The 27955-nt window shown below is 36.6% G+C and overlaps 1 protein-coding gene and 1 non-coding gene across 2 annotated transcripts; both read left to right on the top strand.

Annotated features, from left to right (window-relative positions):
- Positions 1–15: 15 nt before the first annotated feature.
- Positions 16–97, top strand: Trnal-aag (transfer RNA leucine (anticodon AAG)). Its single transcript has one exon. It is a non-coding gene; the product is annotated as a tRNA-Leu (tRNA).
- Positions 98–2475: 2378 nt separating this feature from the next.
- Positions 2476–27721, top strand: LOC137401963 (glutamyl aminopeptidase-like). The gene is made up of 20 exons (XM_068088435.1): positions 2476–2582; positions 4610–4953; positions 5265–5466; positions 6127–6268; positions 11013–11144; positions 14373–14493; positions 18863–19017; positions 19468–19581; positions 20220–20354; positions 20951–21016; positions 21314–21546; positions 23093–23181; positions 23296–23435; positions 25155–25346; positions 25474–25547; positions 25736–25846; positions 26043–26210; positions 26361–26501; positions 26827–26908; positions 27181–27721. Exons 1-20 carry the CDS (start codon positions 2563–2565, stop codon positions 27322–27324), a joined length of 2805 nt encoding a protein of 934 aa, XP_067944536.1. The 5' UTR covers positions 2476–2562; the 3' UTR covers positions 27325–27721.
- Positions 27722–27955: the final 234 nt, after the last annotated feature.

Genomic DNA, 27955 nt, shown 5'->3' on the forward strand with positions numbered 1-27955 from the left:
ATGTAACGCTATCTAGGTAGCGTGGCCGAGCGGTCTAAGGCGCTGGTTTAAGGCACCAGTCTCTTCGGAGGCGTGGGTTCGAATCCCACCGCTGCCAAAGTTTTTATATTTATTTTTAATGAAAAATACAGTAATGATCATTTTTATAAGTACTTATTGCTAGTATAGATCCTCATTTACATTGTAGTATATTACCATCACTAACAAATAACTTTTGGTTTAGCAAAGCTGCCATGATGTATGAACTTGAGTTCACAGCCATAAATCAGAAACTTATGTTCTTACATTTTTCTAAATTAAAAAAAACTTCCAACGAGTTTGAAGTACGCTTGACATAACGCTCATTTGGTGAGCGTTATGTCACTGAATCACTGGATTTGAGCTTAATCTAGTTTTACTTCTCTAAGCTAAACCTATTCTAAGTAACCTAGCAATCTTTGAAGGTGTAACAAGTCATTTTCATTTCACTTTGAGAGAAGAGCTGTACCCTTCTACAAAGATTAAAGACAAGAACTGTCTCGTGCAAACCATTAGTTACACGGAATGCATAACTAGCGTGTTGCGAAGGTATTCGATCATGTCTGACCACGACTACGATTGCACTGTTAATTTTGAAGGTTTCATTTTAACTTTTGATCAACATGACTTGAATTTAACAAGCCTGCAAATCCAAAATCACTTGAGCTCAGCTCAAAAATATGTCAAGTCATTTACTGTTCGAGTCGCATATCACAAAAAAATTGACTATGTTCAAATTCAAACAAGTACAACAAAAACACTAGAATGATTTGAATTGAGAACCTCTCTGTTATGTACATATATAGCCATCCATTCTTTAGTTTTCATTGCGTATGACATTATAGTAAATGTTTTTACTAGTTTATTTTGAAAATTTAGAGGTGAATGCTGGCATGTAGCGATTTCTATATTCACTCATCCTTATGGAAGCTGTTTGAACTGAGGCTGCTCATGGTAACATTGTAACATAGATTAGCAGGCTCTGTTGGTCAAGAGGTGAGCCAATCTGACCTTAGCTAGACCTATCTTCTCATATACACTATGAAAACAGACCTTGTTGTCTTGGCATCACTAGGATGTCCTAATGCGAGCGAGAGCAAAACAGATCGACCAGTATGTAACGCATGCAGTATCAAGCACGATTTTATCAAATAACCATCAGATTTTTATCTTTCCTGTTTTAAACTTCAAAAGCTAGTAACCATCATTCTGTTTTGAGACTAACAAATTGCTTGCTCGCAAAAATCTGTGCATTTCATATAAACTCACATTGTAATATATTAGTTGTATCATACCTTGCCCAGGAATTGTCTACTATCGATAAAAAGAAAGAGCGCAAGATGATCTGAAAAAAACTTTGAAAAAAAGACAAAAGGCTCGATCTTTTGTCTTTATTAAGAAGTTGTCCAACTATATATTGTTAACTTTAATTAGGACAGAAAACTCCTATGTACTAGTACAATCATGCTACAGAACCTACACAGTAGCGTTTCATCAATGAAATCATAAAGACTTTTCATTTATTACTGTCACTCAGCTGTCAAGCTCCGTACATACTGTTACAGATCATACTTCAGCCATTTTCACTGTGGCATCACGCCTTCTCATGTCTGACAATTGAAAGATGACTTTATGGCATTGCTTATCCAAAACAGCCACCCATCTACAACTCTAGTCTATTCGTTAGTATATTTGCCTCCATTTTTGAAGCATGACGTCATGGAAGCAGTGCATAACAAGAACAAGCGGTATACCACGTCTGCTCAGGGCTCTTCTTTGCTGCGGAGGTTCATAGGTCATGTCTATCTGATCTCGATGCCAAGAAAACGATGATAATCAGAGAAACTCCCGCCCCTATGCCCCTCATCTCGCCCATGCATCCCCAGCTACAGATGATAGCAATAAAATATATTCCTACATTAGAGTTGGAGTCACCAGCGCTTCAACTACCTGTTTTGGGATGGCAGCCGTGTATTTAATCCATCAACCCATACCATTTCCTTGATAGTGACATATACATGTGCCTGTAAAAAAGGCTTTCTACACATCATCCAAAAAGTGGGTCATTGCATTTGGTCTGTCCTGGTAAAATTTGCAAAGGTTGAAAGCCTTAGGTACTCATAGAGGTACTCATAGAGGTACTCATAGAGGTGATGCTTCATACCTATTCACCCGCTACAAGCTCAGACTGCCTAACTAAATATCATCAGGTCGGGAATTTATGGAGACTCAAGCGAGGTCAGCGCTAGAACTGTTCCACATTACTGCCAATAAAGGTGGGATTTATAGAGCGGCCAAGCAATGACAGCCATTGGTGCATAAAGTGAGTAGAAATAATCAGCACTGTTCTGATTGGATAAGAATGAACCCAGGTATGATGCGTATGTGATTTGCAGTGGACCAGTATTTGGTCTGCCATACTAGCTAAGTGCTCTTCTATCTCTCACTACGGATTAGTGACTATCAGTTTCTACATCAGATGTAGATAAGTTTTCAGTTACAATTAGCTATCAGAAAGGACACCTGTGCTGAAAAAAACAAGAAATGTCTGTAACCCTCAGCAAGTAAGGGGTTCAGTATTGTGTAGTATGGTAGAATTGATGTTCAGATACAAGGCTAATAATATACATAGTGAGCTATTTCTCATTCTCATCTGTCGGTAAATTCGTCATGTTTCTTTGGAATTGTCTTAGTGGTTAAACTGTATTTCATGCTAACTTATATTCCTTGTATTATTATATTATATTATAGCCTATATTATAAATTTATAAAGAATTTCAAGTTTATCTGTTTCTAGCTGATGTTGATACTATTTCTGTAAATTGAAGATGGAAAGTAAACAATGATCTTTATACAGATATTAACTGGGAGCGTATAGGATAAGGGGTATATGTAGAATGCCTCAGCTATTGGTAGCTCACATAAGCATAGATGTATGCACGCTGCTGATGGTGTAGTCATTTGCAGGTGATGCGTTTTGACATTTACAAATCATCGTACCCATACATGTAAATACCCAAGCATGTAATAAATGCAGTTTTCACTAATTGCATCAATAAGGTTTTTGTTCTTATCAAACCTGACCTCGGCATCGGGGCTGGCGCTAAGCTCTTGTTAAATATTTTAGAAATGTCCCTTCTGTAAAATTGGTTTCACCATCACTATCCACCACAAGCCATGCAAAGCAGAAAGATTAAGCTTCAAATTGATAGGATTTCCCTACAATTGTTTTTGAAATAATTGTGTGATCTAGTTATTATTGAAGTCGTTGAAAAAATGAGCTATTTGTGGTTGCAAGCGTACCGCACACCCTTCTGAGGCATGTCCAATTCGACTGCAGTATCTCTGTCATAATACTTTCAGAGTATCATTCTAACACTTCCATTTTGTTCATCTCTAGTGAAACGCTGACGATAACCGTGATGAGTCAGCTACAATATTGCATTAACACAAATATTTTATTATTATAATTGTTATTGATATTACTCTTAATATTATTATTAAACAGCGAGATGGTTTTTACCTGGTAGCCAGGCTTTTATTAGGTTACCTTTGCCATAGCTCCTGTTTTCCTAGCACTTTATATTTAATACTTTCTATGGTATTGATTATTAAATACTCTCTTTTGGTCTTTTTTTCATCTGAACGAAGTTTATAATTTTATGAACTTGCCATAACTGCGCGCTCCCTTCGTTATCCTCTACCACTTTTTCAGCTCTATGTCTATGGCATGACATTTTGTGAAATAGTCCGTATGAATTTGTGATGGTCTCAATGTGTTAGCAGTAATATTCTAGTAGCATAACCATTTTACTGTTGTTATTAAAACGATTATCTTTATTGTGCTTGTTAACACCGTCAGTAGCTGCAACATATATTTGTTTCTGTAACTGAGAATCTATAAGCTTACTTTAGACTCTAAACGGTTAAAAACAACATGTTAGTGTTTGTCAGAAATATTATACTCTGAGAACGGTAATGATAACCATTGTGATACGATCATCTGTATGGGTATGAGTATAATATTCTATTGAATGTACTAAAGGAATTGTTGACTACAATTGTAAGCCGCTGAAAGGGTTAATCACATGCAAATCATGATGAACTATAGTGATATATGATGCAAATAAAACAATTCAATCAGATGATGAATTCTTAAGGTTATAGAGAAACTAACAGAGTCTACATGCCATCAAACACATAAATGGCTGTTTAAAAACTTTAGCATCCTTTTTTTTTCCGTGTTGAAGCATTCAGTATTTATCACACCAATGATATGAATACCAATTGTAGATATATTTACATGTATGTGTCGATTGTCATAGAAAATGATAGATTGTAGACATACTGATGCATAGACAAATAGACACATCAACCTGCGGACAGATAGACGTGTTAACACATCGACATGTTAACACATGGGCATGTAGACACATTTTAAATAGATGCAAGAGAAATAAGTAATAGTAAAATTACTTTCTTGCATCCTATTGTTTTTCTGCTTTGGTACATAGTCTAAGAGGATATGTTTTATTGAAAAACCTGAAAATGTCAGTTATTGTTGGCAATGATGTGTCGCGGACTTTTTCAGGGGAAAGTTGATAGCCATATTTTTGGCAGGAGCTCTCGTGTGTGTAGGAGTAGGTTTGGGATGCTGGTATGGCAAACCTTCTGGTGGAACCAGTAACCAAAGTAAACAGACCGAACAAACAACAAGCCTGGTTCCCTCAGACGAAGATGACTTTCCTCCAGGAACGGCTCCGTGGCTTAATCTTCACCTTCCCAGTTATACGGTACCAAAACACTATGATCTTACTCTTTATCCAAACTTCTACGAGAGCAATGAGCGCTTTGAAGGAAATGTTACTATTGAAATAGAGGTCCGGCAGGCAGCCTGGCATTTACTAGTTCATATCAAGCGTCTGGACACTGAAGGTATGTACATGTATATTGTACAGTCACCAGGAGAGTATGGCAACTAATTCCTATGATAGACATTGAATGACAGTACCTATAATCATAAATATGTTTGTATACATAAGTATGTAATAATAATAATAATACTAAGGATAATAATAATAACAATAATACTAATAGTAATAGTAGTACAATAATACAATAATAATAATACACTAAGTATGTAATGCACTAATACATATACTATAATACATATATATATATACTAATACATACACTATACTAATACACTAAATCCAATAAGTATGTTTTATATTATGTACCTTTAGTAACTTCTGTGGTAAGCAAAGAGACTGGAGAGTCATACGGCGTGAGCAAGCAATGGGGTTATGAACCTAATCAGTTCTGGATAGTCAAGACAAAGAAAATGATTGAAGAGTCAACCACAGTTCTCCTCACCATTAAGTTTAGTGGCTCTCTTACCGACGGAATCGTAGGCCTTTACAAGGCCTTCTACGCTAACAATACAATGTGAGTTTTTAACTAAGCTCCTGTATATCACATACTATGCAATATATGCCCGCATTTTTAGCTTCAACTATAGAAATAACTTTCATAAAACATCCACGGCAGGCTGTTTTGGAATGCTTATTGGCCAACATGTGAACTGTAAAGGTTGTTTTAACGTGATCAGTGGAACAGTGCTAACTTCAGAAAAAGTTGTTTTTTGTTTGTTATTTTTTTTATAAGTCAAGCGAAAAGCTACTCACAAAAATGGTGTTTATTGTTTTACACAGCATCATTTGTTTTAACAGCATTGCAAATCATGTTAACATTTGATAGGAGAGACAATTGCTTCAATCGTAAAATACAGAAATAAATACATGTAAAACTATTACAGAGCTGCAGAACTTTCGGCAGAATTAAAAAATGCAAACACAAAGGTATCAAATACAAAAGTAAAATCAGCAATCACATTCTGTATTGTTTGGTTGTTATGGAAGAAAAAGTTGTCTGAATTTAAGAGAAAAATTTTAGGAAAAAGTGTCTGGTTCAAAAAATTTTGCAAAACCATTAACGTAACATAATTTATTTGGCTCTGAGTAAGGAAGCAAAGGCAGCAAACTTTTTCTGAAAGATTGAACAAGCTGGTGTAAAAGACCAAATAATATGGTCATTTGATTCATTTAGGGCGATGGCAACCTCTAAGTTTGAGCCAGTAGATGCGCGGAAAGCTTTCCCATGTTTTGATGAACCCAACCTTAAGGCTCCTTTCACCACCACTCTGATTCATCAGCAGGGGTACACAGCTCTGTCTAACATGCCTGTGCAGGTGAGCTGAACTATATCATCAGGTGAGATCGAACAAACACATTTGGATAGACAAGTCACAAACAGTTTAAGTAGACAACTAGTCAATAACCCAGACTAAACGATAGATGGTGGAGGAACATTGGTGATGATCTGCTATAGCATTAATTGAACAAGTAGAGAAACAAAGTAGGGGCAAATAGGCTGTTTTACTTATGTTAGAGCAGTACTGACTCATTTTAAAGGTTCCTCAGGCTTTTCAGTGCATTCAGTTTCTCTGATCACCTCACATTGTAAGTTATCTGCCGGGTCTTTAGTGACGGGTCTGCGTTTAATCTGTCAAACATGGTTTCATGTTTGATTACTTGCTGTACTTCCATCAAGAGAAGTCTGCAAAGATTCATGTTATAACTTCCTATATGAATTTCTCAAAGCGATCAATTATTCATTAGGCAAAAAATATTAAAGTAGAAGCACACATGTTTAAAACATACAGTCTTGCAAAAATGGAAGGATGAGTTGGATTAAGAGTTCTAATTTATTGATGGCGAGTTTAGACGACATGTATGTTTAATAGAGATGTATATGTGAACCACTGGTGTGTAGACTACATGTATGTTTGATAGAGATGTATATGTGAACCGCTGGTGTGAAGACTACATGTATGCTTGATAGAGATGTAGATGTGAACCACTGGTGTGTAGACTACATGTATGTTTAATAGAGATGTATATGTGAACCACTGGTGTGTAGACTACATGTATGTTTGATAGAGATGTATATGTGAACCACTGGTGTGTAGACTACATGTATGTTTGATAGAGATGTATATGTGAGCCACTGGTGTGTAGACTACATGTATGTTTGATAGAGATGTATATGTGAACCACTGGTGTGTAGACTACATGTATGTTTGATAGAGATGTATATGTGAACCACTGGTGTGTAGACTACATGTATGTTTGATAGAGATGTATATGTGAACCACTGGTGTGTAGACTACATGTATGTTTGATAGAGATGTATATGTGAACCACTGGTATGAAGACTACATGTATGTTTGATAGAGATGTAGATGTGAACCACTGGTGTGTAGACTAGATGTATGTTTGATAGAGATGTATATGTGAACCACCGGTGTGTAGACTACATGTATGTTTGATAGAGATGTATATGTGAGCCACTGGTGTGTAGACGACATGTATGTTTGATAGAGATGTATATGTGAACCACTGGTGTGTAGACTACATGTATGTTTGATAGAGATGTATATGTGAGCCACTGGTGTGTAGACTACATGTATGTTTGATAGAGATGTATATGTGAACCACTGGTGTGTAGACTACATGTATGTTTGATAGAGATGTATATGTGAACCACTGGTGTGTAGACTACATGTATGTTTGATAGATATGTATATGTGAACCACTGGTGTGTAGACGACATGTATGTTTGATAGAGATGTATATGTGAACCACTGGTGTGTAGACTACATGTATGTTTAATAGAGATGTATATGTGAACCACTGGTGTGTAGACTACATGTATGTTTAATAGAGATGTATATGTGAACCACTGGTGTGTAGACTACATGTATGTTTAATAGAGATGTATATGTGAACCACTGGTGTGTAGACTACATGTATGTTTGATAGAGATGTATATGTGAACCACTGGTGTGTAGACTACATGTATGTTTAATAGAGATGTAGATGTGAACCACTGGTGTGTAGACTACATGTATGTTTAGTAGAGATGTATATGTGAACCACTGGTGTGTAGACTACATGTATGTTTAATAGAGATGTATATGTGAACCACTGGTGTGTAGACTACATGTATGTTTGATAGAGATGTATATGTGAACCACTGGTGTGTAGACTACATGTATGTTTGATAGATATGTATATGTGAACCACTGGTGTGTAGACGACATGTATGTTTGATAGAGATGTATATGTGAACCACTGGTGTGAAGGCTACATGTATGTTTGATAGAGATGTATATGTGAACCACTGGTGTGTAGACTACATGTATGTTTAATAGAGATGTATATGTGAACCACTGGTGTGTAGACTACATGTATGTTTGATAGAGATGTAGATGTGAACCACTGGTGTGTAGACTACATGTATGTTTGATAGAGATGTATATGTGAGCCACTGGTGTGTAGACTACATGTATGTTTGATAGAGATGTATATGTGAACCACTGGTGTGTAGACTACATGTATGTTTGATAGAGATGTATATGTGAGCCACTGGTGTGTAGACTACATGTATGTTTGATAGAGATGTATATGTGAACCACTGGTGTGTAGACTACATGTATGTTTGATAGAGATGTATATGTGAACCACTGGTGTGTAGACGACATGTATGTTTGATAGAGATGTATATGTGAACCACTGGTGTGAAGGCTACATGTATGTTTGATAGAGATGTATATGTGAACCACTGGTGTGTAGACTACATGTATGTTTGATAGAGATGTATATGTGAACCACCGGTGTGTAGACGACATGTATGTTTGATAGAGATGTATATGTGAACCACTGGTGTGAAGGCTACATGTATGTTTGATAGAGATGTATATGTGAACCACTGGTGTGTAGACTACATGTATGTTTGATAGAGATGTATATGTGAACCACTGGTGTGAAGACTACATGTATGTTTGATAGAGATGTAGATGTGAACCACTGGTGTGTAGACTACATGTATGTGTGATAGAGATGTATATGTGAACCACTGGTGTGTAGACTACATGTATGTTTGATAGAGATGTATATGTGAACCAATGATGTGTAGACTACATGTATGTTTGATAGAGATGTATATGTGAACCACTGGTGTGAAGACTACATGTATGTTTGATAGAGTTGTATATGTGAACCACTGGTGTGTAGACTACATGTATGTTTGATAGAGATGTATATGTGAACCACTGGTGTGTAGACTACATGTATGTTTGATAGAGATGTATATGTGAACCACTGGTGTGAAAACTACATGTATGTTTGATAGAGATGTAGATGTGAACCACTGGTGTGTAGACTACATGTATGTTTGATAGAGATGTATATGTGAACCACCGGTGTGTAGACTACATGTATTTTTGATAGAGATGTATATGTGAACCACTGGTGTGTAGACGACATGTATGTTTGATAGAGATGTATATGTGAACCACTGGTGTGAAGACTACATGTATGTTTGATAGAGTTGTATATGTGAACCACTGGTGTGTAGACTACATGTATGTTTGATAGAGATGTATATGTGAACCACTGGTGTGAAGACTACATGTATGTTTGATAGAGATGTAGATGTGAACCACTGGTGTGTAGACTACATGTATGTTTGATAGAGATGTATATGTGAACCAATAATGTGTAGACTACATGTATGTTTGATAGAGATGTATATGTGAACCAATGATGTGTAGACTACATGTATGTTTGATAGAGATGTATATGTGAACCAATGATGTGTAGATAAATGAAAGTTAAAACTATCGCATCACAAAATTGCGGGTGTACAAAAAGAGTCATGAGTCACACCCAAAAAACTGTCACGTAGCTTTTCCAAAAGTATGTAGCAGGTTTCAGAAAAAACAAAACTCGAAAAACTTTGCTTTTCACTCATTTCGTATCCTACACATGCAACAAATTACACAATGGCTGTATTAGTCTTATGTCTGACCTATTTACAGTTGGTTTGCGAGCATCTCTGACATTGTGGGAAGATATCCATCAGTTAACATGAGTCTCTCGACCCGTTAGATAGCTGCGCTCCGTAGCCCAACTAATTAATTCATAACTGCTTGTAAACATCAGTATTGCCGCAACAACGCAAGGTGTAAATATACAAAATTCACTTTGTTCAACCACTGTTTTCCAGAGACTAGTTATAGGTCACTTTAAACATGTTTGTGGTCCATCCATACAGTCTTCATCATATTCAGGTCAGTTGCTCTAGCTTCACCTCAATGACTCTTCACGCTATCACCTCAGTTTTATAACACCTTCTAGTTGGCTCAAGTTGATCTAGCAGTGATTAGAGACATCCATAAACCGAAGTGGTTCTACTGATTTTTTACTAGTTTCACAATTTTGTTCCACAATCATGTATTTTATCAATATTGGGAGTAGCCAGGATAAGTTGGCTAATTTGGTGTCTCTGCGATGACAGATTAAGATTATCTCAATAGAGGTCAGGGGGAGGAGGAGAGGGGGCGGGGTCATAAAATAGGAGTCATGAAGTAGGTCTTCTAATTTGGTTAAAAAAAGCTAATATCTATTTCTGGAAAGCACTGTGATAAACTTAAAATTATTGATCTTTCAGTAAAATCTACCTGTATTGGATTGCCTATGTTTGCCATAAGAATATTAGTATATCTACTGTCATCACTTGTTTGTCAACTTATTTATTTGTGAGCGTATAAGTGACAGCGCAGTGATTTGTGCGAGTCAAAAACACTTCAACAGAGTTTCTATGTAAATCTACAAAAAAGCATTGACTTTTTGAAAAGGTAAAACCAGGTTTGTCTCCATCTACATATTATGTATCCTGGTGATGCATAATAGTAAAATTTTTACACAGTTGGACACTAGTTAGTGGGCACTACTGGTCACTACTGGGCACTACTGGTCATTGCTGATTATCTTGTGTAAAATAAGTTTTTGCTGAAGGACTTAGAGTTTATGCAAGCTATAAACATTCAAGAACAAAAAGCGTGTTAGAGATACATATTATCTTTGTAGAGTACCAGAATAAGAAGTGACCAACTTCAAGAGACAAAGTTTGAAAAATCAGTGCCTATGAGTACTTATCTGGCATGCTTCATAGTCTGCAAATGTAAATCACAGCAAATGTTACTTAAATCTAATAAAACGGTAAGTGGTACTGCATTGGTTCTCTATCGACAGTGACGCTTGCCTGTCCTTATCGTTTAAAGTGTGCTAGGGATGTGTAGGGGTTATGTGTGAGGGGTATGTGTAGGGAAGATGTGTGAGGGGTATGTGTAGGGAGTATGTGTGAGGGGCAAACGTAGAGAGTATGTGTGAGGGGTATGTGTAGGGGTATGTGTGAGGGGCAAACGTAGGGAGTATGTGTGAGGGGCATGTGTAGGGAGTATGTGTGAGGGGTATGTGTAGAGAGTATGTGTGAGGGGTATGTGTAGGGGTATGTGTGAGGGGCAAATGTAGGGAGTATGTGTGAGGGGCATGTGTAGGGAGTATGTGTGAGAGGTATGTGTAGGGGGTATGTGTGAGAGGTATGTGTAGGGAGTATGTGTGAGGGATATGTGTAGGGAGTATGTGTGAGGGGTATGTGTAGGGAGTATGTGTGAGGGGTATGTGTAGGGAGTATGCGTGAGGGGTATGTGTAGAGAGTATGTGTGAGGGGTATGTGTAGGGAGTATTTGTGAGGGGTATGTGTAGGGAGTATGTGTGAGGGGTGTGTGTAGGGAGTATGTGTGAGGGGTATGTGTAGGGAGTATGTGTGAGGGGTATGTGTAGGGAGTATGTGTGAGGGGTATGTGTAGGGAGTATGTGTGAGGGGTATGTGTAGAGAGTATGTGTGAGGGGTATGTGTAGGGAGTATGTGTAGGGAGTATGTGTAGGGAGTATGTGTGAGGGGTATGTGTAGGGAGTATGTGTAGGGAGTATGTGTAGGGAGTATGTGTGAGGGGTATGTGTAGGGAGTATGTGCGAGGGGTATGTGTAGGGAGTATGTGTAGGGAGTATGTGTGAGGGGTATGTGTAGGGAGTATGTGTGAGGGGTATGTGTAGGGAGTATGTGTGAGGGGTATGTGTAGGGAGTATGTGTGAGGGGTATGTGTAGAGAGTATGTGTGAGGGGTATGTGTAGGGAGTATGTGTAGGGAGTATGTGTAGGGAGTATGTGTGAGGGGTATGTGTAGGGAGTATGTGTGAGGGGTATGTGTAGGGAGTATGTGTAGGGAGTATGTGTGAGGGGTATGTGTAGGGAGTATGTGTGAGGGGTATGTGTAGGGAGTATGTGTGAGGGGTATGTGTAGGGAGTATGTGTGAGGGGTATGTGTAGAGAGTATGTGTGAGGGGTATGTGTAGGGAGTATGTGTAGGGAGTATGTGTAGGGAGTATGTGTGAAGGGTATGTGTAGGGAGTATGTGTGAGGGGTATGTGTAGGGAGTATGTGTAGGGAGTATGTGTGAGGGGTATGTGTAGGGAGTATGTGTGAGGGGTATGTGTAGGGAGTATGTGTGAGGGGTATGTGTAGGGAGTATTTGTGAGTGGTATGTGTAGAGAGTATGTGTGAGGGGTGTGTGAGAGGTATGTGTAGAGAGAATGTTTGAGGGGCAAACGGAGAGAGTATGTGTGAGGGATACGCATGTAAAAGAATTCTGGTAGTTCAGTGAGACTGATAGATTGATATGCCATAATCGAGAGTGTCGCCCTCATCGGCAGTAAGTGTACTTGTGTCTCTTGATGCCTTAGATCTCTAGATAGCTAATGTTTGTAAACTATGATAACTGAACACTTGCCATATAACAATGTGTTAGATGAGTAATGCGATTGCTTTACTGGTTTAATCTATCGACTCTCTCATTAATAGAGTAATTACTATTTCATTTGCATATTCGTGAAGTGGCATGTAGAGAATAACTCCAATTTTATGGATTTTATAATTTTATATCACTTTCCCTATTCACTGATAGATATTTTTTCAGATGTATCTCAGAGGTACCTCATGCGCGTTTAAAGGTCTAAACACACTTTACGAGCTTTTACTTTGACATCAGTAAAAAATATATCTAAAAGCTAAACCAAAAAGAGAGTCTGATCTGGCTGAGTATATCATATGCTATAGACAATATCAAACTACAACAATGAAATAGGGATCATCATTACAGAGTGTCAGAGTCACTCGATCACAGAGCTTTGATAACCACTGCTATGTTTCAGAGGTTTATTTTGAGCAACTTAAGTTGAGGGATAGCTACTTATTCTCCAACTATTCATGCTGTGCATAACCTTGTGGTTATGATGTTTAGGGCATATTCACTAACTCTTCAGCCACATATTTCTAAATTCTAATCAATTTGAATGATATAATCTTTTGAAAAATTTTGCTCTCTTAATTAGCAAATTTGTTTAAAGTATAACTTGCTTAAATCATCTGAATGAGTTCTCACAAGTCTCGTGTAACTTTTATATAAACCCTGATAAAAATAGTTGCATTATAATTTTGCAGTTTTTTTACAAAAACTTTCTTTCAATATATCAGAAACCTTTCACAGACCCAAAACTTCTATCACAATTCAAACAATGTAACCACTTACATCTTTAAATGTATATTAGACATCCCATAATCATACAGTGTATGCCTTATGACGTACAGTGAGTTCCTTGTGACATACAGTAAGTTCCATATGACCATTCAGTGAGTACCTTATGGTCATACAATGAGTACCTTATGACCAGACCATGAGTACTTTATGACTATCCAATGAGTACCTCATGGCCATACAGTGAGTTTCTTATGGCGATAATATTAGTTCCTTATGACATACAGTGACTTCCTTATGGTAATACATCTGCATGTAGGTCCTTATGGCCATGCAATGAGTTCCTTATCACCATACAGTGAGTATCTTATGACCATACAATGAGTTCCTTATCACAGTACAGTGAGTACCTTATGATCATACAATGAGTTCCTTATCACCGTACAGTGAGTTCCTTATCACCGCATAGTGAGTTCCTTATCACCATACAGTAGGCTCCTTATAACATAGCGCTTCAGTCAACACATTGCTATAACTCTATTGATCATTGTCAGATCATCTCCTCAGTAACTATATATCCCTTCTCATATTACACGTGTGATCATTCTAATTCAATGACGTGTATAAGCAGACGCTTGTCTGTTTGCATTTGGTCTCCGTTGGTATGTTTTGTATGTCCATCTCCGTATGTAGCCCTCAACCATCCTGTGTGTAGGAGTGCATAAGGGTTAGCTTCACAAGAGTATTGTTGTCAATACAAACATAATTATTACCCTGAAACACAACAACGTTACTCAAGCAAGCAAAGCTTGAATAAAATCAGTGTAATATTTGGAGTAGCATTTAACTTTCAGTTCAGTGTCTATGCAGTGGAAGGAATGGAAGACCAAGTGGAGTATGCCCTTGAGATAGGGGTGAATGTAACTGACTACTTTGAGGATTACTTTGGACTTGACTATCCACTTCCAAAAATGGGTAAGTATTATGTTGCTGATAACAGACCCTCAGCAGTACAAAAAGCTAGTTATAGTCTTTGGAGAGAGCAAAGGCATAAACTAGCTTCTAGAATATCCGCTAATGTCAGTTTTATCCTCTATTAGTACTGTAATATAGTATGGAGAGAGAGCTACAATTGCTTCTAAGAATGGTTGGGTTTATTAGACAAACATAAACGAAAATTGACAATTATCAACTTCATGCTTATAGAAATGGTAGCTCTATCGTATAAACAAATATTACATATTAATTGTTATAACAATTATTAAATTATTGCTTTCAGACATAGGTAGGTCTATTGCACAAATATAGATAAATACTAATAACTTTTAAATTATTCCTTTAGGTCTGTAGATCTATTGCATGAACAAATGCACAATTGGGTCATGGGATCCTTTGTGGTCACTGAACAAAGAGGTAAGATTGTAATCCGCGTTACGATATAACCGGGCGTATTGCTGCGAAGTTGAATTGTTATTAGTATATATGTGATATACTAAGGTAAAATATGTATGAAAATAAATTTGTACCTTTCAACCTGAGTTTATAGAAACATGGTCAACATTGGCTAGACAGATGTTAACTTGAAATTTATTATAACTCTAAGTTGATATAAGGTACATTCTGATCAGTTAATTAGTTCCAAAAAGAGCTGAAATCTTTACCTAAAGATAAGGAAGCCAATAAATAGCTTACTATTCGTGTTGTTTTTGTTACACTACGATTTTTAACCATGAGTAGTATTGAGAGAGTCTTCCCAGGTTCAGCTGGATAGGCCAGTAAGAAAGTCTCACATTCACTACATGGAAATGACAAGTGCATCAACTCTGCTAAATTTCAAAAACGATTAAAAAAACGACTGTTCACAATATTTTTATTTTAAAAAGAAAACAAATAGTTGAACCGAACTTTACAAATAAAAAGAAAACTGTATTCTTTAAATTTGATTCTATGTAATTTTGGTCAAGCGACTTGATATCTAAATCAATGGTTTTATGATAAAATGTGGTGAATGATCGCCGAGATCAGAGTCAGATCCGAGAAAGAAGCAGACCCCGAGGTGACTGAGGCCACGATCACATCGAGCCCTGACTCGGCAGACAACGCGGCTTTCGGAGATACTTCTGATCGACCAAGGCCCTGCTGCCGAGTCGACCATGCTACCGAGGAGAGGAGCTAAGATGAAGAGTGTAAAAGACCAAGCAGCAGCGATCATAGTCAGAGCGACTGGAAGTTTCATTCCATGCAGTTAATTGTATGCTCACTCTTGACTGTATTGTTATCTATTTGAGAAACATATAGACCTACATTTATTGTCTTGCACTCGAGTGGTTTGTTTCCTTGTGGGGCAAGTAGAGGAACTCCTTGCCAGTTGGTTCCTTTACAAAAACAAGCTTAGTTCTTAGCTTAATCATCACTACCTGCTTGGCTCGTCGGTTACCCTTGTTTGATACAGCTGCTAAAAACACAAACACCCCATACAAATATATATTCCCACGACCAAACGAGCGGATGCGAAGTTTGAGAGTTTTTATGATAAATGCATGTGCACACAACATACGAAAATTATGCATCAACAATGAGACGAACCCTTGTATCAAAATTTCATCAACAAATTTAACCATCGTTTTGTAGAGTCGTTAAAGTATAATAACAATACAAAACACATACAAACCTATTTAAATGTGTTACCAAGTCTTTGTAAACCGTCTGCATTATCTTAAAACTTACCCATCTGATCGGATTATATACAAATAGACAGATTTATTTGGATGAAAATCGTTATTAAAACTTGCTAAGCCTCACTTTTATCAAAGTTAAGACTCGAAATTGAAACGCCGAGCGGCAGGGAATAGAACGATTAAGTCGTGCGCATTTTACGACAAAAAACGTGCACATTTCACCAGTCTATAGCATTGTCGAATTGCCGAAGGTTTCTGTAATTAACGTAGGAGTACTGAAATCGTTTCATTTTTTTCCGATTTCAAAGTATCTGACTTTTTAGACACATTCGGGTACTTTGGTATTTTAACTTATGTCCAACGCGGTGTAAGTAAAGGAAATGACGATGATATTTTTTTCTAACGATTCTTATGAGATTACGATATTTAATTATAAGTTTGGATATTCTTTTTGATACTTCTTGATATTGTTAGCTATGACGTTTTTAAATGTTAACAAAATTGTTCATTGGTTTTCTATTATTACTGTATTACTATATTAATAATATTGGTTATTCTAATAATATCAGTGCATTTTACTTCTAATATTGGCCAATATTGCATTTCTCCTATTGCAGGGGGAGAGATATAAACATATAATCTTTTCCTTTCATCATTGCTGTTTGTTGTATATAATAACACCCACACCCAGTACATTACAGCTACCATTGCAGTTATCCTATTGCACTGCAGTGCTATTTGACTGCTAATATTGCATTTCTCAACCATCAGTACCCTTTCTTTTTTCCAATATCACTTTGGTCGTGGGTTGTATGACAGTGGAATTTCTAGTATACATAATATGGCTAAATTAAGAGCAAATGTGTATAAGCCTAGGAACAACGCAGTAAGAGATTTTCTCACCTATGCGACTAACTCACGACTTCCCTTTTCTATAATGCTGACAAGATAAGCTGCCGTAGACAGTGAAGGAGAACTTCACCTTTGAAAACTAACTTTAGAGCTGCCATTATAGCTGCCTATAGCTAGAGTAGCTCTTTCTCATAAAGCAAATCCTAGAAATACAGCAGCAGTTCATCCTTAGTAAACAAGTGTGATGTTTTGATAAAGTTGCATTTACTAGCTAATATTCAGCATTGTAACTCTGCTATGTCAAAATTGCCGGAGCAATATTTCTAGCCAGCTTCATTGAAGTAGAAAATTGCCCTTCGTATGCAGTGAGTCATTGAGATGAGTTCTGCATCAACTTGCTAATGGCTAACTCGTTCATACTACAATCTATGTTTTGTTAATTTAGTTAAAAACGCGCTCATAAATTAGATTAGAAGGGTAAAAATGTCACTTTGTACTCTGCAAAAATCTTAAAAAGTTACTGCGGTGTCAAGTTGTATTTATTTTATAGTTGTGTTTTTATAAAAGGAATAACTACTGGCTTGTTTTATATGGATAAACATGCAACAGACAGTACATGCCGTATGTTTACTTATATAGAAAGCAATGAGCTTTCATTAATCATTTAAGAGAATTTGATACATCATGCTTTGAAGAGTTACGACTTTATCAACACAGCACTAATACGTGTTCAGGCAACAGCATTATTATTTAAAAATATTATCAAAAAATATTTTTGTTATAAATATTACAACGTAATTAAAAAAATAATTTTAAGGCCTCAGAAATGGTTAAAAGAAGGATATAGCAATTTTTGAAATTTTGCGGATTAAAGATTTCTGCTGATTTCTTGCCCAATCCTTATACTGTCTCCTTATTTTGCAGTTTTTTTTGATGTTGAAGACCTTTGTTCCAAAATCCGTATTATTTATGTCAATTAAAGTTTTCAAGATCTTTCAAGGTTTGTGTCCTCATTTTTTTACAGGACAGTTACAGGTTTTCAACTCATTTTAGCTTACCTGAGATGAACAAATTGCATGCAACATCTAACAATTATTTTAAAAATATCATTGCTAGCTGCTTCAACAATCTTCCACCTAATATTCGTTCTTTTAGCAGATAAAGGTATTTTAAATACTATTTGTCAAATAATAAAACCATTTATCTGGTTGTTGTGGCTAACTTGTTTTCTTTTATTTTTGTTGCTTTGTTTTATGATTATTGTATGGCATAATTTGAAAAACATTTGTTTAAAACAAAATTAATGCCAATAAAGTAATACATATAATCTATATATATAAATCTCAGTGATTGCAGTTTATCAGTCTGTTGTTCGTATATCCAGTTATAGCGATGAAGTAATAGGAACGAAAAAAATGCTTCGCACCGGATTTGAACTTGGAAACAATAGTCCTGCAGACAGGCGTTACTATGGAATAATTATATACCCAATCTAAAACTCTACACCAGCAATAACAGAATTAGTAGCAGCTTATGCGCTTCATTTGCTTTTCACAAGAAAATGATTACCTACCATATTTCCTATAAATATAATATCTAACTTGGTAAACTATCAACATTTATAGCCAACTCTAATAATCCATTAACTAGTGTAAAATTACTTAAGAATATTTTTTGGCTCAAATTGAAGGCAACACAGTGATAGAATCACCCTAAAATCTAGCATAGTTTTCTTATTGTATCTCCTGTAGCGTCTGCAGCCAATGTACTTTTTCCTACCGTATAGGATGACTTCCTGACATGTCCTCTTGTAGATATGATCGCTATACCTGACTTTGTGTCAGGAGCTATGGAACACTGGGGACTCATCACGTTCAGAGAAACTAACTTGCTTTACAAAGAGGGCGTTTCATCTCCAGCCAACAAACAGAGAATAGCTGAGGTGGTAGCACACGAGCTAGCTCATCAGGTATGGCTGTGTGCAGACTGCCTTCTGGGACTAAAAAAGTTTAAATCTTTTTACGTATATATGGATTGATTACTAGTCCAAGATGAAAGATTGGCATGGCAACATATATAGTGACAATAAACATTACAAATCAATAAATGGATCATTCCCATTTTTGTCTATCTAAAAAATTTTGAAATACTGAACAAATTTTAGTTTTATGGTTCTAAGATTTATGAGAATTTGCTGTAACATGACTTTAATATTTTTAATAACTCTTAATAATTTTGCAGATATTTTAACAATTTGCAAAAGGCCTAAGTACGTTCCTAACATACTTGACAGTTTTAGGAGTTTTCTACCCTCACACCTTAATAAATCCCTTCAAATAAGTTTTTACATAACTTGTTCACGTCTACAGTTTGTAGCAATATTTGCTGAGCCTTAAAAAACGCTTTTTGACTTATTTAGTGGTTTGGAAATATCGTAACAATGGATTGGTGGGACGATCTATGGCTTAATGAAGGATTCGCCACATTTATGGCCTACGTCGGTGTAGAACCGTTTGAACCTGAAATGGAAATGGTGAGTTACTTGGTTTTCATTTTAGTAACCTTTGAATTCTTTGGCTCGTTATATCTTTAGCAGATGCAAGTAACTGGTCTTACGGCATTATTATTGCTGCACTATTACCTAGTTACACACTTCATCAGGCGTTTGGCCAAGCTTCCTAAAGTCATAGCTTGGCAACACACCTCCATGTGGCGCTTCAATGCCATCATGTCAACAGTCATATCGCTCTCATTTTGTCATGATTTAGTGTCGCTGTTTGAAAGCAAAACACTCGTGAGACGCGCCATCTTTATGCCATAGAAGCAGCCTTAGCGACCAACAGCATCGCACTTGTGCGTACGCATGTTGCTTCATATGCGAACACAGGCCTTGACATAAGGCGTCGCATAGCCATCACTCCACTGTAGCTCTCTATTAAAACATGATCCGTTTGTTGGCCTAAAGTAGCCCTCAAACACTGGTGCACTCAGATGTCGACCCACTATCGATTTATGAAAACTTAGTATATATGAAAATTAAGCTGTTTAGAGCAAGATATAAAATCAGCAGTAAACAAAACTAAATACATGTATGTGTTAAATTAGCATTTCAAGTGGTTAATAAGTCAGCAAAGTCCTTAACGTCACTATTTTATACTTTTTATTTGATAGTTTAACCAGTTCGCTCCGATAGAGATATTCACAGTTATGCCTCAGGACTCGTTAGCTAGCTCTCATCCTATCATAGTACCAGTGAAAAGACCGGAAGATATTACAGCAGTTTTTGATGCTATTTCCTACAACAAGGTATGAAGGTTATATATTGCGGAGATAATTTCACTCTACAATAAATGTGTAGGACTTTCTTTGAATCAGAGCACAGAGCACATAGATTATTCTCATGCAGTGATTAAGAATAAATGATATTAATGATAGTTAATGATATAGACACCAAATCGGAAACTGAACAATACCTATATAGCTGGAGCGTGTGAGTTATTGATGACAGTTTCTCAATAAGACTCGCACCAACAGCCTTGAAACTAAAGATTGTAGTTGTGTGCTCTTTATGTCATATTTCTAATTAGTCTTTATAAAGTGACTGTCATCTTTGTTAAAATAAACTTGCAAATAGTGATGAATGAAATTGACTTTTTCCACCTAATCTGCTAAATTCTGAAGTTGTCCACTCTGTCTGCTCTTATTGTATGGTGAGATTATGATTCTGAACTCAAAGAGTAAAATATAAGAAGAGAAGCAGGACAAATGAAGCAGCCCTCTTTCATTAGACTGTTAGATATGTTAGCTTGAATGTTTCTATATAAATACACATCCACAAAATGCTCTGAAGAATGTAAGCGGCAATGAAGTTGTGAGTAATGAAGTTTGCTTTATGTTTTAAGGGGGCGTCTGTGATTCGAATGCTCGAAGCTATAGTCGGCACTGATGCATTCAAAGGAGGACTCTCTGTACGTACATCTTATTGTTCTTTATAAAATAAGTCAAAGTTAGGCTACTTCTTAGAAAACATCAAACGCAGCAAACTTGTCCATGCATTGATATAACTCTTTTTACAACTGCAATGATAAGCTGATTGTGGTTCAGTTACATTGTCCAGTTGATTTTAAAATTTCTATTCAATTGCAGACAGGCAGTCAAAAAGTATGAGCAGTGAGACACATAATAGCTGAGTATGTATGGTACTATGTACCGGTATATATGATTACCGCATGTATCAAATATGTGTACTTCTCCATATATTTCAGTCATACCTGCAAAGATACCAGTATGACAATGCCAAAACTTATCAGCTATGGGAAAGCATTGGAGAGAAAGTTCCTGAGCAAGATATTGCACATCTGATGGACACATGGACCAAGCAGAGAGGTTTTCCCTTGGTAACATTAGCATATGATGAGCAGCAGAACACGATTAACGCCACACAGACTCTGTACAGAGACAAGAATGATGAATCTGACTGGCCTCACTCTGACTTTAAGTGAGCCGTTTTATGATCACTAAGCATAAGCGCACTAGTACACCAGTTACCACTAGTACTCCAGTTACCACTAGTACTCCAGTTACCACTAGTACTCCAGTTGCCACTAGTACTCCAGTAACCACTAGTACACCAGTTACCACTAGTACACCAGTTACTACTAACACACCAGTTACCACTAGTACTCCAGTTACCACTAGTACACCAGTTACCACTAGTAAAGAGTTACCATTAGTACTCCAGTTACCACTAATACACCAATTACCACTAGTACACCAGTTACCACTAGTACACCAGTTACCACTAGTACACCAGTTATCACTAGTACTCCAGTTACCACTAGTACTCCAGTTACCACTGGTACACAAGTTACCACTAGTACTCCAGTTACCACTAATACAATAGTTACCACTAGTACACAAGTTACCACTAGTACTCCAGTTACCACTAGTACAATTACAGTTACCACTAGTATGTATAGCATTGTTTTGCCTGCAAAGGTTTTTGCTGTTTATAAATGTATTTGGCTGCTTACTCTAAAAAAATGACCCCCTTTTATACACGCATTACATTGTATTCTATGGATGCTGGCAATACTGCAATCATTTGTAAAAAGTTGGAACAGTGGCTCAGTTTGTTTGCTGACTACTATTACAAATTGATGCTGTATTGTACAGGCACAACAGCACAACAGCGCATGTATTAATTCCCACTATACCTCAAGCATGCAGTTTGAGGTATTGTTTAACAAACCCAGAGTTCAATATACATTTAGTTGTATATTTGCAATGGATACTTGTGAGTAGAATAAATGAAGCGTATCTTTGTTGGCATTTAGAGTCATCGGTGACACGACTTGTAGGAAGGATGAAGCAATTTAATAACAGTGTTGCCCTTGCTTGTAACTTAAGAGTCAAAGTGTTTTCGTACAAAAACAATCATAAACAAAACTAGATTGTACAAACTGATATGAAGAATAGAAATACTATTATAATATCTCCATCAACGCGATTCCAGATTATTTTAAAGGTCTCACGCTGTCTCAATAGCCTGAGATTCTATAGGCACCTTATGTTATAATTAATGTATGCTTACAGAATTTGTTAGGATTTATCTACGTATGAGTATGTCTATGAGTGTCCTTTAAAAACTCTTTTACCTGCTGCATTTAGATTACAAGAACATCACAAAAAGGTAAAGGGTAGGTTTTGATTTTGTATAAAAACTAAAGCTTACTAATAATCTGAGACAGATTATGAATCTGAAATATTTTCAACAGAAGGAAACACAACTCCTCAACAATAACATCTAAATTTCAAAATTAAAAAATTCATACACAGAAAACAACAAAGTTGAAGTCAACAAGATCAAAAAGCATCAGATCAAGATTCAGAATTTGGCGAGGGCTGTCCTGCACCATTCTTGCTGCATTTTTGCTATACAAAAATATTTCTAGTTTCATATACCGATGTGAACTCTGGCTAGTAACTCAAAAGTTTCAGCCATAACGTTAGCTACATGTTCAATCGTATGTATTTACTTGCAGCTACTTATGGCAAGTGCCACTGCATTACACTTCAAGTGCAGGACCCAGCAACAATGACTTCCCTTGGCTCTACAGCAACAGCTCCACAGGTAGCATTCATGTATCGACGCATTGTTATCATGGTTACAGTTTCTCTTGCAAACCTCTATGTCAACTCTTCTTTCTTCTGGAATGAACTACAAATGTTTTTGTTATATTAATAGTTACGTTTCCCAGCCCAGTATCTCTAAGCCAGAATGGCGCGTGGTTGAAATTTAACAAGAACACGACTGGTTACTACAGAGTCAACTACCCAGATGATTGGTGGAATAACTTAGGATCTCTGCTCACAAATGACACTGATGTAAGTTTGGTTGTCTTATTTATTCTACTAAGTTGCATGTAAGCTAACAATAGTTGCACAAACTAATGAAGCTGCTATTAACAAGTGGAAGACTAAAAGCTATCGATTTTCCTTTTTTGGATTTATTTGCTCTATACAGCTACCACTGAATGCCTGGGTAATAAAATGTTTTTACACAGAAATTTATTTTTACTCAACACATACAACATTTACCATTTTAATCTTTAAATGAAAGTGTTTTGTGTATTTCTGCGTACTGCGTTTATTTCTTTGAACTGTGTTTATTTCTGTGTAATTCATATTGTACTGGCTGCAGTGCCTACTACAGATCTATACCGATTGTTAGTTTTGTTGGCCATGTAAGTTTAAGAATTTTTCTTCATGTATGGGCATGCATCTTTTTTCAGGTATGGCTTTACGCCTAACATTAGCTGCAGTGCTAAGTGTGAAACCATAAAATATTAGCATGTGTAATAAGTATGTGCCCAACTTATTCCACAGTTGGACAGATGGACAGCATGGCATATTGAGTAAATGCCTGTCTGCAGAACTAGAGGTTGGAAGTTGAAATCCAGCACGCAGTAGATTTTTCATTCCTAAAACTTTATCACTATAACTGGACATGCGGACGGACAGACAAACATTGTGACTTATATACATGTATCTAGATGAAAATAAACAATTGTAAATATCTGTGATAGAAGCTTGTAAAAATTATTATAAGACAAACAACGTAAGATTTGAATCGGGAATAGTTCCTTGGTGGAACAATTTATAATTGTTTGTCACGAGCAGCAGCACAGATCAACAACAAACGCAAATTATTGTCACTGCAGTTTATTATTGTCACTGCAGTTTATTATCTAGTCGGCTAAAAAACTCAAAACTCCTTCAAATGTTTGACTTGTGCTAGAAATATGAAAACGGCCTGTTTTCTCAAATTTTTGTGGAAGGATTATGTAGACAGAAATAAAGATAAAGAATCAGCAGCATTTGGTTGCACTAACACTCGAAGGACAGACCAGAGGACACAAGTATGAAATAGGTTTACGACATATGATGAAGTTATTAGTGTGTTAAGCTAATAAAACTCTTACACCTTATTTAATTATTGCTTTTTAAGTCTTGCAATATGGCCTTCTGCAGCTGAAAATATAATGAATTCACCCTTCAAAAGACGATTTTCCTGCAATTTTTATTTTTGAGAAATAGATCCTACAAAATGGTAAATGCTTAAAATTAGTTTAAAACCAGATAAAATGTTTTTTTGCAGTTAAATAGTCTGTAAAATTACTTTGGGTTTGGCATGACAATCTTTACTATAATAAGAATTGTGTTCATCTGTTCAAAGGCTCGCTAAGAGCGTTAAGAAAAAGATTACACGGCGTGAGAATCAAACTCAGACATGTGCATTTGCAGCCAGGCACACTACCAGCTGCGCTGCTGAACCACTTTGCGGCGATGCAGAGTAATTGTAGACATACTGATTACACATGACAATCTCTCATGGCATATGGGACTGCCAGCGCACTAGTCTACTATAATTTATGAAGCTTAGTTATGATCTTGTCTGTTTGAATACTCACTTGCAGTTATCTCCTCCAAAGGAGGAACAACTCTTACAAAGTGATCGCTAATGCAAGCAACACTGGTGAATGTTTTTAAATGACAACTATTTCACTCTGTTTACATATTGCTGCATAATTTGCTATCACATAGGCTCTGGATGCAGGAGACAAAGCTGGTCTAATAAATGATGCAATCTCGCTGCCAAAGTTTGGTCACCTCTCCTATTCGACAGCACTCAACTTTATCAACTACATGGCTAATGAGAGCCACTATGTAGCTTGGATTTCTGTCTACAGCGAAGTGTTTAACATTAGAAATTTGCTGGGTGGTGACAAGTGGAAGGTAAGACAGGCAGCAAAGTCAAGTAATATCGGAATTCTGCATGCACTCCTTTGCTCAATTCCATGCACACAGGTAGTTGCCTTCTCATTGTAAAACTGAATTATATGGACCTGGTGTTATATTGCAGAAGTTTGTGAGAAATCTTGTGAGTAAAGCGTATGAGGATCTGGCATGGGAGATTGAAGGGAGTCATCTTGAGCAGTGAGTACATGAGCTGCCTGCAAACAGAAGGGCAACTGTTCAGTTCTACATATTTATAAAAATTTAAAAACTTGAACACTCACGTTTGTATTGCTGAAAGAATGGTTTTTCCATTACAAACACTTGCCACTCGACATAACTTAGCACTAATCTATACATTTTTTTCTAAGTTTACTGCTGTTTTACAGGCTGTTGAAAGGATCTCTGATTCGATTAATGTGTGGCCATGGATCACCTGAATGTTTGGCAGAAGCAAAGAATAGATTCACACCCTGGCTCGACAACCCTTCAAGCAATCAGTAAGGGGAATGTAAAGCTTATGTATGCAAATGCACCATATAGCCATCTTCTGTCAGGATCTAGGGACAAAGTAGCTTTTGTTTTTATTTCTCACCTAAACTATGGTAGGAATTAAACTGCCTGGTTCATGGCATGTTGGTTTATTTACAAGGCCAAGCTGTATAACATTGACCTTCTACTTTTCCCATTTTTTAGGTTAGACGCAACCTTCAGAAGGGATATCCTTATTTACGGCATGAGAAATGTTACTGAGGCAGAGTGGGAAAAGGTTTGGGATCTCTATAATACCGAACCGGTTGCATCAGCAAAGTCTGACATGAGGAGAGGGCTTGCTCAAACAGACAACGTAAACCTTATAAAAAGGTCTGTATTTGTTATGCACATAGCCTCTGTCCCCATGCTGTAATATTGTATGATATCTTTAACCTGTTCGAAAATAAGTCCATTTTGATTTATTAAAATAGCTGTAGCATGCAGGATATACATGAGCTGATGTAGTGAGCTGTTTTGCAGGTATCTTGAATATGCTATGGACAAGGAGAAAATACCCGACCAGGATTTTTTCAGTGTCATATCGTACTTGGGCTCAAATTCTGTTGGTCTTCCAATCGTCTGGGACTTTGTAAGAGACAACTACGACGCCATTAAAACCAGGTATTAAAGAAATAACTAAAAGCTCAAATATACCTTCTCAATTTTTCTAAAAACTGATATGTTATTTTTTATTGAATTCATCACATTATTTGATTGAAATTTGCTTGAATGATGTGCAAATTTTGATCACTATTGGTTGCTTAGTTCATCTTGACAGTATCATAAATGTCTGACAGACTAGGAGAATATTTTAAAATACATAGCCATCACAGATGCTCTAATTCACACACATGTCTGACATTTATATTTGAATATTTTTCAACTGCCTTTTTACAAAATGACATTAATAAATTTTTGACATTTATACAAAAGTTGGTTGCTTTAGATTTGGAGTAGAGCACAGATACTTCGGAAGAATGATTCCTGATCTAGTAGAGGGCTTCACCACACCAGAGAGATTACAGGAGGTTTGACAAAAACAATATTCAATTGTTTGCTTGATACAAGAATATAAAACCGAGTTTATACTTAATCTTTGTGAAGGTGTTAGAATATCTCCTCTCCTCACATAAGATGCGTCCACTTCTACTTGACATGTTGTTTGGTGTACAATCAGCGTCTTATACATTACGACTTACTTAAACTCAAGTCCTGCCCTAGTCATAAGAATCCATGAGAAACAACAATTTCTATTAGTTGGAATTGCCTTCTCATGCCAGAACACTTGCCATACTTTTAGGTGGAAGATTTCTATAACAAAGAAAAAGAAGAAGGATCTGGAAAGCGAGCCCGTGAGTTGTCGTTACAACAAATAAAAATGGCCATTGATTGGAAGGACCGCTTTGCAGATGAAGTTAATGCGTGGTTAGACCAGAATGTGTAAACTTACAAGTTTGCTCGAATGGGCAAGGCATGCCCACCCGCTGGAGTTATCATCTTTACTCACCACAAGCAAGGCTTATTATAAACACGTTTACTAGGTCACTGATTGACAGCTTTATTGTTTCCACTTTTAGAATCACTATATTTTTAGTCCATATCAACTATATTCTAAAATTAAACATCTCATTTACTATGGCACCAGCAAATCGTGTCGTATAAATGATGTTTTTGATGAATTTCAATTCTTGCTAGCTAAAGCCTCAGGTAATAAAATGCAATTAATTTCATTTTTTATTAATAGAGTTATGTTAGAAAATTTTCTTCTCTGATTTTTTTATGTTTAACATTGATTTCTGGCTGTTAATGTGTTAAAAAATAAATAAAAAGGAAGTTTTGCATCAAAAGGAAAGGTGCCAAAATCTAGCTGCCGAAGCCAGACCAGTGTTGAGGTATCAAAAATACAACAGCTAGCAAGCTGTATAAACTGATAATTTAGTAATAAAGAGTCTGAGGCTGTTTGCTTGTTGATGTCTGCAAGTGCTAAGGTTCTAAGTAACTTCATATATTCAACTACAATACAAGTTAAGCAAGATAATAGCTGACATAACGGCTATTCAAAAAGTGCTGCAAGT

The sequence above is a fragment of the Watersipora subatra genome, chromosome 1, assembly GCF_963576615.1.
Source record: "Watersipora subatra chromosome 1, tzWatSuba1.1, whole genome shotgun sequence".
Taxonomy (NCBI): Eukaryota; Metazoa; Bryozoa; class Gymnolaemata; order Cheilostomatida; family Watersiporidae; genus Watersipora; species Watersipora subatra.